We start from the raw sequence: 16,367 nt of genomic DNA, 5'->3' as shown, positions 1-16,367 counted from the left end.
CCAGAAGAAGAAGAGAAAAAGAAAGGGACTGAGAAAATATTTGAAGGGATTATAGTTGAAAACTTCCCTAATATTGGAAAGGAAATAGTCAATAAAGTCCAGGAAGCGCAGAGTCCCATACAGTATAAATCCAAGGAGAAACATGCCAAGACACATATTAATCAAACTAACAAAAATTAAATACAAAGAAAAAATATTAAAAGCAACAGGGGAAAAGCAAAAAATAACATTCAGGGAATTCCCATAAGATTAACAGCTGATCTTTCAGGAGAAACTCTGCAAGCCAGAAAGGAATGGCAGGACATCTTTAAAGTGTTGAATGGGTAAAACCTACAACCAAGATTACTCTACCCAGCAAGGATCTCATTCAGATTCCACATAGAAATGAAAACCTTGACAGACAAGCAAAAGCTAAGAGAATTCAGCACCACCAAACCAGCTTTACAACAAATGCTAAAGCAACTACTCTAGGCAGGAAACACAAGAGAAGGAAAAGACCTACAATAACAAACCCAAGACATTAAGAAAATGGTAATAGGAACATACATATTGATAACTACCTTAAATGTAAATTGATTAAACGCTCCAACCAAAAGACACAGACTGGCTGAATGGATACAAAAACAAGACCCGTATATATGCTGCCTACAAGAGACCCACTTCAGACCTAGGGACACATACAGACTGAAAGTGAGGGGGTGGAAAAGATATTCCATGCAAATGGAAATCAAAAGAGAGCTGGAGTAGCAATTCTCATATCAGACAAAATAGACTTTACAATAAACACTATTACAAGAGACAAAGAAGGACACTACATAATGATCAAGGGATCAATCCAAGAAGAAGATATAACAATTGTAAATATATATGAACCCAACATAGGAGCACCTCAATACATAATGCAAATGCTAACAGCCATAAAAGGGGAAGTCAACAGTAACACAATCATAGTAGGGGACTTTAACACCCCACTTTCACCAATGGACAGATCATCCAAAATGAAAATAAATAAGGAAACACAAGCTTTAAATGACACATTAAACAAGATGGACTTAATTGATATTTATAGGACATTCGATCCAAAAACAACAGAATACACTTTCTTCTCAAGTGCTCATGGAACATTCTCCAGGATACTTCGTATCTTGAGTCACAAAGCAAGCCTTGATAAATTTAAGAAAATTGAAATCGTATCAAGCATCTTTTCTGACCACAACGCTATAAGACTAGATATCAATTACAGGAAAAAAATCTGTAAACACATGGAGGCTAAACAATACACTACTAAATAACCACGAGATCACTGAAGAAATCAAAGAGGAAATCAAAAAATACCTAGAAACACATGACAATGAAAACACGAAGACCCAAAACCTATGGGATGCAGCAAAAGCAGTTCTAAGAGGGAAGTTGATAGCAATACAATCCTACCTCCAGACACAAGAAACATCTCAAATAAACAACCTAACCTTACACCTAAAGCAATTAGAGAAAGAAGAACAAAAATACCCCAAAGTTAGCAGAAGGAAAGAAATCATAAAGATCAGATCAGAAATAAATGAAAAAGAAATGAAGGAATTGATAGCAAAGATCAGTAAAACTAAAAGGTGGTTCTTTGCGAAGATAAACAAAATTGATAAACCATTAGTCAGACTCATCAAGAAAAAAAGGGAAAAGACTCAAATCAATAGAACTAGAAATGAAAAAGGAGAAGTAACAACTGACACTTCAGAAATACAAAGGATCATAAGAGATTACTACAAGCAACTATATGCCAATAAAATGGACAACCTGGAAGAAATGGACAAATTCTTAGAAAAGCACAACCTTCTGAGACTGAACCAGGAAGAAATCACAAGCACTGAAATTGAGACTGTGATTAAACATCTTCGAACAAACAAAAGCCCAGGACCGGATGGCTTCACAGGAGAATTCTATCAAACATTTAGAGAAGAGGTAACACCTACCCTTCTCAAACTCTTCCAAAATATAGCAGAGGGAGGAACACTCCCAAACTCATTCTACGAGGCCACCATCACCCTGATACCAAGACCAGACAAAGATGTCACAAAGAAAGAAAACTACAGGTCAATATCCCTGATGAGCATAGATGCAAAAATTCTCAACAAAATACTGGCAAACAGGATCCAACAGCACATTAAAAGGATCATATACCATGATCAAGTGGGGTTTATCCCAGGAATGCAAGGATTCTTCAATATATGCAAATCAATCAATGTGATAAACCATATTAACAAATTGAAGGAGAAAAACCATATGATCATCTCAATAGATGCAGAGAAAGCTTTCGACAAAATTCAACACCCATTTATGATAAAAACTCTCCAGAAAGAAGGCATAGAGGGAACTTACCCCAACATAATAAAGGACATATATGACAACTCCACAGACAACATCGTTCTCAATGTTGAAAAACTGAAACCATTTCCACTAAGATCAGGAACAAGACAAGGTTGTCCACTCTCACCACTATTATTCAACATAGTTTTGGAAGTTTTAGCCACAGCAATCAGAGTAGAAAAAGAAATAAAATGAATCCAAATCAGAAAAGAAGAAGTAAAGTTGTCACTGTTTGCAGATGACATGATACTATACATAGAGAATCCTAAAGATGCCACCAGAAAACTACTAGAGCTAATCAATGAATCTGGTAAAGTAGCAGGATACAAAATTAATGCACAGAAATCTCTTGCATTCTTATACACTAATGATGAAAAATCTGAAAGAGAATTTAAGGAAACACTCCCATTTACCATTGCAACAGAAAGAATAAATTACCTTGGAATCAATCTACCTAAGGAGACAAAAGACCTGTATGCAGAAAACTATAAGACACTGATGAAAGAAATTAAAGATGATACAAACAGATGGAGAGATATATCATGTGCCTGGATTGGAAGAATCAACATTGTGAAAATGACTATACTACCCAAAGCAATCTACAGATTCAATGCAATCACTATCAAACTACCAATGGCATTTTTCACAAAACTGGCACAAAAAAATTGCAAAATTTGTATGGAAATACAAAAGACCCCAAATAGCCAAAGCAATCTTGAGAAAGAAAAACAGAGCTGGAGGAATCAGGCTCCCAGACTTCAGACTATACTACGAAGCTACAGTAATGAAGACATTATGGTACTGGCACAAAAACAGAAATACAGATCAATGGAAGAGGATAGAAAGCCCAGAGATAAACCCACGCACATATGGTCACCTTATCTTTGATAAAGCAGGCAAGGATATACAATGGAGAAAAGACAGCGTCTTCAATAAGTGGTGCTGGGAAAACTGGACAGCTCCATGTAAAAGAATGAAATTAGAATACTCCCTAACACCACACACAAAAATAGACTCAAAATGGTTAAAGATCTAAATGTAAGGCCAGACACTATAAAACTCTTAGAAGAAAACATAGGCAGAACACTCTATGACATAAATCACAGCAAGATCCTTTTTGACCCACCTCCTAGAGAAATGGAAATAAAAACAAAAGTAAACAAATGGGACCTAATGAAATGTAAAAGCTTTTGCACAGCAAAGGAAACCATAAACAAGATGAAAAGACAACCCTCAGAATGGGAGAAAATATTTGCAAACGAAGGAACTGACAAAGGATTACTCTCCAAAATATACAAACAGCTCATGCAGCTCAATATCAAAAGAACAAACAACCCAATCCAAAAATGGGCAGAAGACCTCAATAGACATTTCCCCAAAGAAGATATACAGATTGCCAACAAACACATGAAAGGATGCTCAACATCACTAATCATTAGAGAAATGCAAATCAAAACTACAATGAGATATCACCTCACACAGGTCAGAATGGCCATCATCAAAAAATCTACAAACAGCAAATGCTAGAGAGGGTGTGGAAAAGAGGGAACCCTTTGGCACTGTTGGTGGGAATGTAAATTCATACAGCCACTATGGAGAACGGTATGGAGGTTCCTTAAAAAACTAAAAACAGAATTACCATATGACCCAGCAATCCCACTACTGGGCATATACCCTGAGAAAACCATAATTCGAAAAGAGTCATGGACCGCAATGTTCATTGCAGCTCTATTTACAATAGCCAGGACATGGAAGCAACCTAAGGGTCCATCAACAGATGAATGGATAAAGAAGATGTGGAACATATATACAATGGAATATTACTCAGCCATAAAAAGAAACAAAACTGAGTTATTTGTAGTGAGGTGGATGGACCTAGAGTCTGTCATACAGAGTGAAGTAAGTCAGAAAGAGAAAAACAAATACCGTATGCTAACACATATATATATATGGAATCTTAAAAAAAAAAAAAAAAGGTTCTGAAGAACCTAGGGGCAGGACAGGAGCAAAGACCCAGACATAGAGAATGGACTTGAGGACACAGGGAGGGGGAAGGGTAAGCTGGGACGAAGTGAGAGAGTGGCGTGGACATATATACACTACCAAATATAAAATAGATACTAGTGGGAAGCAGCCACATAGCACAGGGAGATCAGCTCGGTGCTTTGTGTCCACCTAGATGGGTGGGATAGGGAGGGTGGGAGGGAGACACAAGAGGGAGGGGAAATGGGGATATATGTACACATATAGCTGATTCACTTTGTTACAGCAGAAACTAATGCACCATTGTAAAGCAATTATACTTCAATAAAGATGTTAAGAAAAAGAATATCAAACACACCTTGAAGTTAGGAAAGGTGTGCTATAAATGTCATCACAAAAACTAAGACAATAGCAATGTTATACACGGTCCACATGATACTGTCCACTGCAGAGAAGTAGCTAATTACCCTGAAGTAAAGCTTCCACCAAGTATTATCTAGAGAATTAAAGCATTCCAGAATCTGGCTAAGCTGTGTGAAATATTTCCTTTTTTTACAACACTGATTCAAATAGGATTCAAGTATGTTAGCAATTTGTCATCTTGGGAAAGGCATGAAATGCTTATCTCTTCAGCCACCTTGCTTTGATGTTAAACATTAAAACAAAATAAATATTATTACATCCATATGGATATTTCTTAAAGCAAGAATTGAACTGTCAGTAATATTTCAGTGAAAAATAATTCATGCTGTTTCTATAGCTCTTCAATGTGTGAGAGTTCTGTCAAGTTCAACATTATAGACAAAGGAAGGTTTTCACTTAGAGCTGATAATCTTTGACAAATTAAATCTTCTCGAGATTATGGTTTAAGAAGTTTAACCTTTAAAAAAAAATGCTAAATAAAAATGATCATGAATAAATGTTTAAAATTCATATAAGAAAAATAATCAAGCATAGCCATATTGTCTATTTCATTTTTGAGAATATTAAAAGTACAATAAAAATTTATATGACATAGAATGACAATTAAAACAATAACTTTTTAAAACTGTTAAATGCTCAAAAATTGAGTTGGATAATAATGCCATTAAGGAGAAATAAAAGAGCTGAAAAGCATTAAAAAATAGGAAGGTGTGTGTCTTTCATATTATCAACTATATAATGTAGTAATAAATATATATAAAAATAAATATTACATATTGTATTATATAATACAACATAGTATTAAGTATTATATGTTTATGAGTGTGTATATATGTATGTTTATATACTTCGCAATACATGGGTCTAAACAGCATTCCACATCTGGGTGTTATAAGAAAATTCCTTTACATTATGACAATATATACATACTAGATTGGTTTATTGTCCTTAAAAGTCCAATTTCTAGAAAAAAATACCAATACTATGGATATTATAAGAAAAACAGCAAAATCAGAGACTCTGCTGAGAGAGCTTCCCAGTAAATTAAATTATGTGTAGTAGTTATGGGTTGCAGGCTACACAGTCACTGCAACTCAGCCTGTATCCTGAGCACAGCACTGAAGCTCCAGTAGGTCAGTTAAAACCACTAGTCAAGGGCTTCCCTGGTGGCGCAGTGGTTAAGAATCCGCCTGCCAATGCAGGGAACACGGGTTCGAGCCCTGGTCCGGGAAGATCCCACATGCTGCGGAGCAACTAAGTCCGTGCGCCACAACGTCTGAGCCTGTGCTCTAGAGCCCGCGAGTCACAACTACTGAGCCCACGTGCCACAACTACTGAAGCCCACGCGCCTAGAGCCCGTGCTCTGCAATGAGAAGCCCGAGGATCGCAACGAACAGTAGCCCCCGCTCACCGCAACTAGAGAAAGCCCACGTGCAGCAATGAAGACCCAATGCAGCCAAAATTAATTAATTAATTAAATTAAAAAAAAAAAAAACAAAAAACCACTAGTCAAAAAACCACATTGGGTTGATCATACATTCACTAAAGGTAACTGAAAGAAAAAAAAGACAGATTGATTTGATTTTCATTTAAGGAAGGACATGAATAAAAAAGGTAAAAAGGTCACAGGCAAATGACACAATAGCTAACATTTGCAATTTCTAAATCTGACACAGAATTAATATTCTATTTCATATGAGGAATTCTTGTAATGCACTAAGGAAAAAATATAGGATATAAGGAACCCTCCTACACTGTTGGTGGGAATGTAAGTTGGTGCAGCCACTATGGAGAAGAGTATGGGAGTATGGAAGTTCCATAGAAAACTAAAAATAGAGTTACCATATGATCCTGCAATCCCACTCATGGGCATATATGCCGAGAAAACCGTAATTCGAAAACATATATGCACCCCAGTGTTCATTGCAGCACTATTACAATAGCCAAGACACAGAAGTAACCTAAATGTCCATTGACAGATGAATGGATAAAGAAGATGTGGTACACATATACAATGTAATATTACTCAGCCATAAAAAGAATGAAATAATGCCATTTGAGACAACCGGGATGGACCTGGAGATTCTCGTACTGAGTGAAGTAGGTCAGAGAAAGACAAATATCATATGATATCACTTATATGTGGAATCTAAAAAAATTATACAAATGAACTTATTTAAAAAACAGAAATAGACTCACAGACATTGAAAACAAACTTATGGTTACCAAAGGGGAAGGGGGGAGGGATAAATTAAAACGTTGGGATTAACATATACAAACTACTATATATAAAATAGGTAAACAACAAGGACCTTCTGTATAGCACAGGGAACTATACTCAATATCTTATAATAACCTATAATGGGGAAGAATCTGAAACAGAATATGTGTGTGTGTGTGTGTGTGTGTGTGTATAATTGAATCACTTCACTATACACTTGAAACTAACACATTGTAAATTAACTACTCTTTGATTTTTTTGAAAACTAAGCATGAGCCTACTTAATTTGTCACTTTTACTTGGAAATAAAGCAACGGAGATCAATCAGGTCCATCTGTGCTGGCCTGCAGGCTGACTTGCTTATTGATCCAAATGTTAGCCTTTTCTCCGTCGCTTCCCTTTCACGACTTCATCTGTGAAACTCAAGTGTAGAAAGTGGCAAGAACCCTGCGCTCTTACTCATGACAGTACCTGGCTCTGGGACACTGCACCTGCGGGCATAATGGGTCGTCACAGGTCAGCCTGGATTTGGAAGAGAACCCGTGAGCTGGGACCCAGTTCCCCAACTCCGCGCACAGTGGTGCTGAGTTGCCAAAGCTCCAAGGGCAGTTCACAGTGTCAGACAGAACCTGGGAAGTGATATCTAAATTTCAGGAAAGCATCATTTAACACGTAATCTGAATTTTACCTGTTTGATAATATTGCTTTTATTCTATTTCCAAAATAGTTTTGCTGTCATAGTTGTATAAAGTTTACAAGCATAAGGAATTTGACAACACTCTTGTTTATCTCTTGACTCAACCATAAATGAGAAATAAGACTTGTTCAGTATCTACTTCAGGCCTGGTGGTTGTCAAATGTGATTATCAGATTAAAAAAGTTTTGCCAAGTTCCTTCATAACTACACGTCACAGAGCAAATATGAGGTGCCGTTCCAGGATTACTGAGTCCTAAACCAACAGGTAATCTGTAATATATCCTCACATAATTATCAATCGATATTGTGTTGTCTTGTCACTTTCTTTCACCTGACCTGCTATTTCCCTGTATTAGTAAGAACCAACAAGAGTGTAGATGTGAAAAGGAGGGGAAAAGGAGTAAGAAAGGTGGCATAATATGCAAATATTCTTTCAAATCATTAAATTCTAACAAAGAGAAAACACATAAAAGTTGTTTGTTCACAGATTCTTAAAAGTGCATTCAGAAAGTGCATAAATGGGACTTCCCTGGTGGCGCAGTGGTTAAGAATCCGCCTGCCAATGCAGGAGACACGGGTTCGAGCCCTGGTCTGGGAAGATCCCACGTGCCACGGAGCAACTAAGCCCGTGCACCACAACTACGGAAGCCCGCGCGCCTAGAGCCCGCGAGCCACAACTACTGAGCCCACATGCCACAACTATTGAAGCCTGTGTGCCTAGAGCCCGTGCTCCGCAACAAGAGAAGTCACCACGATGAGAAGCCCATGCACCGCAACGAAGACCCAATGCAGCCAAAAATAAATACATAAATTAATTAATTATTTTTTTAAAAAGCACACTGGAAATAATATTTTTTTTAAAAGTTCATAAAGGTTCACACAAAATATTCTTAACAACGTTAACTCTCACTTTTGTCATTTTCACTATGAATTTTTTAAAGTTTCCTAGTTTTAGGGTAAAATAAAGCAACCTTTTTATTATTCATTTGGTTTCAGTATTGTTTTATTTGTTTTGGTACAAATAGCAAAAAGACTTCTTCAGAACAGCACTGTATTATGCAAAATAAGTTTATTCAGTTTATTGGGGCTCGTTAGAATAAAACAATACTGTTAATACCTTATTTGTGTCAAAAACCTCCTGAATTAATGGCATAACGGAGAGAATAATCAGAAAATTCTGAGCTTACTCTCCATCTTTTTATGCACAATTTTGCAGAGGTCGAGGAAGAACTAGATCATTTTCCTTTGTTAAGTCTTGGCATTAACAGAAAGGGGAAAGGCCTCAGTCGGTTCACAGGATAAACCCGCACTTAAAGTTGTCTGATGGACGTCAACTTTCAATACCGCTGTGAGACCCCGTCACCTCCACTGGGGATAAAGTCGAGGCTGAATTGAGTCCTTTCAGGAAAGGGGAGCTCGGAGGGTGGGGTGTCAGTCAACTGGGCTGTGCCCACCGTGTTGAAGGCCTGGCTCTGGGGACAGGGGACAGACCCAGGGGAGGGCACCTGTGCCCCTGGGGCCATGCTCGCCAAGAAACACCAAGACCTCATGAAAGCAGGTCCTGTCACAGCTGCCGAGGGGTTTTGAGTACACGTTATCCCCTCCTCACCCCTGCAGAAAAGCAGCCAGCTAATGTAACTCTCGCAACTACACAGGCCTTTTCACATTAAACCTCCCCTGGAAAGAATGGCGCTGACTAGTCCTGACACTTGAGAGCCCGTCCTAGGAGACCAGCTACTTCCAAGCACAGAAACTGACACCAGCAACTGCCTTTGTGATATGACCGTCTTCGAACAGCAAGAAGCCTGCTTCACTCACCATTCTGCATCGTTAAACATGTAAACGCTCCTTGTCTTGCAGGCTCCGCCGTTTCTGCAGAGCCTGGGAAAGGAAAGACACCAACTGTTTCTTTTAGGTTTTAATATTTGAGTCATGCCATTTATTTTGATTATTTGTTTCTCTATAATTTTTAAACTATCCAAAATCTGGCACTGCTACTTGCTGATCTTGAAATTTAATGCTAAAAGTTTTGAAAACGTGTGGCTTATATCAGGATAGAACACATAGATTTTAAATCAGGAAAAACAAGAACGCATAGAGAATATCAGAGTAAGACTAGGATTTTGTAACATTAAGAATTACTATGTGATAAAGAATTCCTGACCCTACTAGAATAAAGAATTGCTGGTTACTAGCTACTCTGTTATAATTTAAATAATAATGTTCTACAGAGAATCCGTTTTTACCATACAGTATTATAAATACGTGAAGATTGATGTGGCATTAATGAAAATATACTCTTTGTATAAAATACTCAAAGAAATGGAATATTCAATATTCAGAAGTTTGGTATCTCAGAAGAATTTGCCGGTGGAAGGATGTGAACCTGTTGAAATACGATCTCCTATATGGTAGGAAAACAGTGACATCGCTAAGGATTCTATTTGATTAAAGAAAACTATTTTTTTTTAATTGGGGCGTAGTTGTTTTACAATGTTGTGTTACTTTCTACTGTACAACTAAGTGAAGTGGAGTTCTCTGTGCTATACAGCAGGTTCTCATTAGTTATCTATTTTATACATATTAGTATATATGTGTTAGTCCCAATCTCCCAATTCATCCCACCCCACCTTTCCCCCTTTGGTATCCATACGTTTGTTCTCTACATCTGTGTCTAAAGAAACCTATTTTTAACCTGTATTTATAATGAGAAGAGTTACCCAATATCTTTTATAGACCCATAAGAGCTGGGAAAACTAAGAGGAAAAAATAAATACGCAAAACCCTATTTAAGAAATCTGCCTATTTCCTAAGGAAACCAAAAAAACAGGCAAAGCCGAAAACAGCACTCCATATGCTTATAGCTGAACTCATTTATTTCAACAGCTGATTGTCAACACGGCAAAAACTCCTAAACCCATCTGCACAAAAAGCAACTCTGATGTCAGCTCACGTGTGCAGACACACGCCACACGGGGACACGGCACTCCCGCATCACAGCCTACCTGCATTGCTAGGACCACGGCCGAGGTCCGGTTCAGTCTCCTGGAGCCTGCCTACACATGGACTCTCTTACCTCCAGGATGAGCTGATTAGTTGAGAAAAAGGGCTGTATTTTGTATAAATGTCTGACAATCAACTTTTTAAACAGTCACCGCTGATAATCAACTCGCAGAGGGCTAGAGCCCTATAACCAGATTGATGATTAAATGTAAAATGATGCCAATTATGCTGGCCAATTATAAATGCTTTCAAATATTGAGATAGTTGTTCTCATAGCAGCAAATCTTACCTAGAAGCTTGATTGATTGATTTTTAATTTTAATGTGGGATTAAATACACTAGGCCAGAGTAACTCATGTGTGTTGAATTCCATTCATCCTTAAATCTCTGGCTCCACATTTATTTGGCTAAGATTACATCTTACATTCCGTAATTTTCAATTCCTAAGAAAACATGATATACGTTTGCAAATTCTTGCTTTTGCTGTTCCCTGCTGGCATTGTTATTTTTGCTGTTTGATACCCGCTTAAGAGCTTAGATTTAACAAAAATATATAATAGCTTTGATTTATTAATAACATTAACATGTTAGACTAGAAAGAACATATAAGGGACGGAGGGTAGTGAGGTGAATCCTTTAGGACGAGGAGTCGAAGCTGTCCAAGGACACTTATCCAGCTGTGTGAGAAGCTTAAACACTGCCCGGTGACAGCAAGAAGGATTGGCCACAGTGAGGCCAAAGGAATTCCGAGCCTCACAATTACATCTTCCTTGGTCGGCAGCCCTGCGTCCACCGAGGACCTGGAAATTACCACCCTCCGGAATCAGAACCCCTGCCTGGGGGTCAAACAGAACTGTCACTGAATGAACGGGGATTCCTTACAAAATAACATCTTATGGTTTGATACAGTGTCATTATTCAACAAATATCCCCTAAGCGCCTACTGTGCGTCAAGCACTGGGTGAGGAGCTATATGACTCCAGTGGAGAGAAGGAGAGAAAGAGGAAGTTTCCAGAAAGCGTGGTTTGTGTCTCTAATCAAAATAAATATGACACTCAAAACTTCAATCATGTAAGTCTTCAATATGATGATTATTTTAAAATCACATGTCAATGAATGTAGATATAGTTTATTCACACCCTGCTTACTTCTAAAAAAGAATTTCTGACGGCAATAAAAGTAAAACCGGATAGGAGAAAAATGCTCACAAACCCACCACCTAAAAACATCAAAATATTTTCACTTTTCTGATTTCCCTTCTATTCCTTCTTTGTATGTACTCACAAGTTTTGTACAGCTGCAAAGTTTTTATATACGAGTGCCTGTCAATTAAAATTATCTACCTTAAGAAGATAAAAAAAACTACATTCTCTATGGAATATTCTTCAAGTGCATCATTTATAATTGGCATGGATTTATGAACTTTTCATTATTATACCATTAATTTTAAAAAGTCAGCGATGTTGGCCCTGTGAGCCTGCAGTTGGACGGCAGGCAGATTGGGGATGCCTTCCCCGTCCCCTCCCCAAAGACTCACAGCAAGCTGAGGCCAGGACGTATTCTTTCAAAAGAACTCACGCTCCAGGGGAGATCAGTAGGACAGACGGTGACCACAAAGGTTTAGAGTGGGAACTGTGCCCTAGGTCTTCATGTTCTCACAGCTGCCTCTGGCCAGTGATGGGAAACAAGTCCAAGGTGACAGGTGACTTGCATCTTTGGAGGAAGAAGCAAGGACCCACCAGCCGCAGGCAGATGGAATGTGTTTAGAAGGGGGTAAGGCGGCCAGGGGCACACAGGAGGCCCAGAGGCCCTTTCCTCAGGATGGCCACCCACGCTTCCTCTGGCTGGACCACTTCTGCATCTTCTCCCAAAGCTGGTCCCTCCCGTCTCATCTCCTCCAGGATGCTTAGGTTGGACCCCCAGGTCTACAGCTTTGCTGAGAGTCTCTGAGCCGGCACATAGCTTTCCAATAAATTGTTTATCTGCTCTTTTTAGGTAGTTTCTGTCGCTTGTACAGGAGTATCCTAATTCATACCCTCCCAAACTTGTGAACTGGAGAGGACTGCTATGAAGATTAAACGTGACAGGGATGTAAAATGTCCAGGTGCAGTCAGCCCTCAACCATTCGTGATTAGAAGCTACCTTTGAGAAATGAGACTCAGGTAATTTGTCAACATGATCACACGATAAAGCACTGAGTAGACTGCCACAGAAGGTTTTAGATACTGACCAAAATGTATATTTTTCACACTTCCTATTTTTAGTATAAAAATATTTGTGTCACATAATATTAAATTGAAAAGGGTATTCAGACTCTTTGAGAGAACATGAGCCTGAGGGTTCCAGTTGAGACCTCTCAACCTTGCCTTTCTAAAAAACTGCCTGTGTTCTCAGCTGCAGCACAAAAGAAATGTGGCACCAAAAATAGAAGGCACTGTTTCTACATGGCAACAACAAAAATTAGCCAAGTGGTTTTGGAAAACAGCTTTGTAACCCTTCACAGATTTTATTTTGTCAAAATTTTCATAAAAACTGCCGTTCAAATGTACGCGGGCTTGTGTATTTTTAGGAACACCAGAACCTGAGGCCAATCATTTCATTTTGATGAAAAACTTAAAATGGAAGAAGCAATTGTGTTGGGGAAATATGGCTCCAAGGACCAAAGGACATAAGAAATATAAGTAAGGAGCTATTATTTTTTAAAAGCCACTCAAGTTTCAAACCCATGAAGTCCCGTTTTTCATGTCACTTTGTTTTAGTACCAAGTTTTTCATCCTTTCTTGCTTCAGCTAATGACCTAATTTTAAACCACTTCTGAGTTATTAATTCAAAACTGTTTCTTGCCAGTCACTGAAACTCTTAATTTATACACGACAAAAGCAATTTTTCCTTACAGGAATTTAGTTATGTTTATGAAGCTTTCATCCCCAAGCAAATGAGAAAGAATAAACTTTATCAAAGCCCTGAGACAAAATCAGATACAGTCACTTAAAAAAAAAGAAGAAGAAAGCAACAGATCCGTTTCAGTGTAAGAAGTATTACTTGCTAGAAAAAATCACAACAGGAATAAATCAACAAAGAATCATTACCTCCGTTTCAGCGGGCCAATCTATCTGTCAGTGTTTTAATATTACAGTACTTTTAGTTGAGATCTTACCTTATTCCATGTAATTATGGGCTATGGTTCTCCCCGAGCCTGACATGAAATGTTCACGTTCTTTTCAACTTCTACACTTGTGTCCCTAAGCAGTTGAGTAAACACTGGGAGAGCTGTGGAAACAACCCAAAATAATGTCACGTCATATCATTTTTGTCAATATGTGCCAACCAAGTCAAGCAGTATAAGTCTGGGGACTATATTGGTCACCCATTAAAAGTTTTTAAAAAATTAATTACTTTGACATCTGAGAGAATAATAAACATCAAACCCAGGGCAGTGGTAATTGGAGTAGAGGTGAGAACAGGGAAAAAGCAAGTAGAATGCATAGGCTTTAACCATATTTGTATATTTATTTCTTCAGCTGAATAGTGGATACAAGGATTTTCATTATTCTTTCTCAGTATTTTTTTTACATCTGAAATAAAGGTATATGGTAATATCAAAAAGTTGTTGCTAGCTAAGATGAAAAGATTTAATCTTACTCATTTCCTCAAAAAACACAAACTACCATGACTCACCTAATATGAAAAAGATAATTGAAATAGCCCTATCACTACTAAGGAAATCAAATTCATAATTTTTTAAACTCCCAAAAAAATAAATCTCCAGAAAAGAATGAAAATCTTTTTACTGGAGAGTTTTACCCAATAATTTAAAAAGAATTAACACCAATGCTATACAATCTTGTCTAGAAAATAAAAGAGGAAGGCATGTTCCTAACTCTTTCGAGAAGATAAAGACAGGACCAAAAACAAACAGGAAAAAAATACAGACCAGCACCTCTTGTGAATGCAGACACAAAGATCACTTGCAAAGCACTGGCAAATAAAATTCATCAATATATAAAAAGGTTTATACACTATGACAAAGTACAGTTTATTCTTGAGATGCAAGACTGGCTCAGTATTTGAAAATCAATCGATGGAATCTACTGTACTAAGAGCAAGAGAAGAAAAGCCACAGGATAGTATTAATGCCCAAAAAAGTGTTTGACTAAATTCAATACTCATTTATGATTAAATAAAAACCCTCACAAATATAATAGAGGAGAATTTACACAGCTTGAAAATGAACACAGGTAAAAGGCTACAATAAATGTTCTACTTGATGGTGAAAGAGTGAATGCTTTCCCCTCAGCAATCAGGACAAGGACACCTGCTTTCACCACTCTTATTCAACATAGTGCTGGAGGTGCTAGCCAGTGTGATATGGCAGGAAAAGGACACAGAAGGCAGACAAATAAGAAAAAAACAAGAAATAAAACTACCCTTATTTGCAGATATTATTGTCTGCATAGAAAATCCTAAGAAATTTTTAAAAATACTTCAAAGTGAGCTCAGTAAGACTGCAGTATAGAAGATAAATGTAAAAAAAAAATCAATTGTATTTGTATATTCAAGCAATGAACATATTGACACAGAAATTTTAAAAACAATACTACTTACAAGTGTTTAAAAACATTCAAATATTTAGGTATAAATCTAACAAAACATATACAGAACTTATTTGCTGAAAACTACAAAATGCTTACGTAAGAAATTTAAGTAAAGTCTAAATAAATAAAGAGACATATCTTCATGACTTGGAAGTCTCAAGATAGTAAAGATGTCATTTCTCCACAAATTGATATTAGGTTTAATGCAATTCCTATCAAAATCTTAGCAAGACTTATTATTTGGAGCTACAGACAAGATTATTCTAAAATCTGTATGAAAACGCAAAGGAACTAGAATAGCTAAACAATTCTGACCAAGAACAATAAAGTGAGAGGAATCAGCCCACCAGATTTTAAGGCTGATTCCATAGCTGCAGTCATCAAAACTGTATGGTGTTGACGAGTGGTGGACACAGACATACATCAATGGAACAGTGGAAAGAACCATACAAATATGCCCAACTGGTTTTGACAAAGGTGCGAAAACAATTCCACGGAAGCCTTTTCAACAATGCTGCTGGAGCAACTGGGTAGCTATGGGCAAAAAATGAACAGCGAAGTAATGTCATTCCGGCACAAAAATTAACTCAAAAAAGACAGCAAACTTAAATATAAAATGTAGAACTCTAAAACTCTTAGAAGAAAAATAGGAGAAAATCATTGGGATATAAGGCCAGGTAAAGACTTTGCATTAAAAGCACAATCCACCAAAGGAAAAAAAGATGATAAACTGCACCAAAATTTAAAACTTCTGTGTTGTGAAGGACCATGTTTAGAGGATGAAAAGACAAGTTACAAACTAAGAGAAACTATTTGCAAACCACATACACAACAAAGGGTTAGCATCTAGAATAAAGAACCCTCGAAATTCAACAGTAAAAGATCAAGCAGTTCATGTAGACAATGGGCAAAAGGCATAATCTTGCCCTGAACAGAATACAGAGATGCCAGATAAACATAAAAGATGCTCAATGTCATTAGTCATGAGGGAAACACAAATTAAAACCAGGATAACATATAACCACTACACACCTATCAGAATGGCTGAAATAAAAAATGGTGACCACACAAATGGTTGGAAGGC

The 16,367-nt window shown here is 37.4% G+C and overlaps 1 protein-coding gene across 14 annotated transcripts in view; it reads right to left on the bottom strand.

Annotated features, from left to right (window-relative positions):
• The window catches only part of LOC309614518 (uncharacterized protein), a 368,580-nt gene that overhangs the window by 203,699 nt on the left and 148,514 nt on the right, over positions 1-16,367 (bottom strand). For 5 of the 14 annotated variants that reach the window (XR_014236210.1, XR_014236211.1, XR_014236212.1 and 2 more), the window contains exon 3: positions 13,846-13,958. The exons of 3 other annotated variants lie outside the window; for them this stretch is intronic. Coding sequence is in view for 2 of the 11 variants with exons in the window: in XM_082363023.1 (XP_082219149.1) it covers positions 9,504-9,566 (63 nt within the window). In the remaining 9 variants the exon portion in view is untranslated. Of the gene's footprint in view, positions 1-9,498; positions 9,567-9,588; positions 11,525-13,845; positions 13,959-16,367 lie in introns of those variants that run through there. 6 more of the 14 variants (XR_014236224.1, XR_014236225.1, XM_082363023.1 and 3 more) reach the window with 3 other exon arrangements.

The sequence above is a fragment of the Balaenoptera borealis genome, assembly GCF_965194805.1.
Source record: "Balaenoptera borealis genome assembly, chromosome: 17".
NCBI classification, from domain to species: domain Eukaryota; kingdom Metazoa; phylum Chordata; class Mammalia; order Artiodactyla; family Balaenopteridae; genus Balaenoptera; species Balaenoptera borealis.
This window is presented reverse-complemented; position numbering and strand designations above follow the sequence as displayed.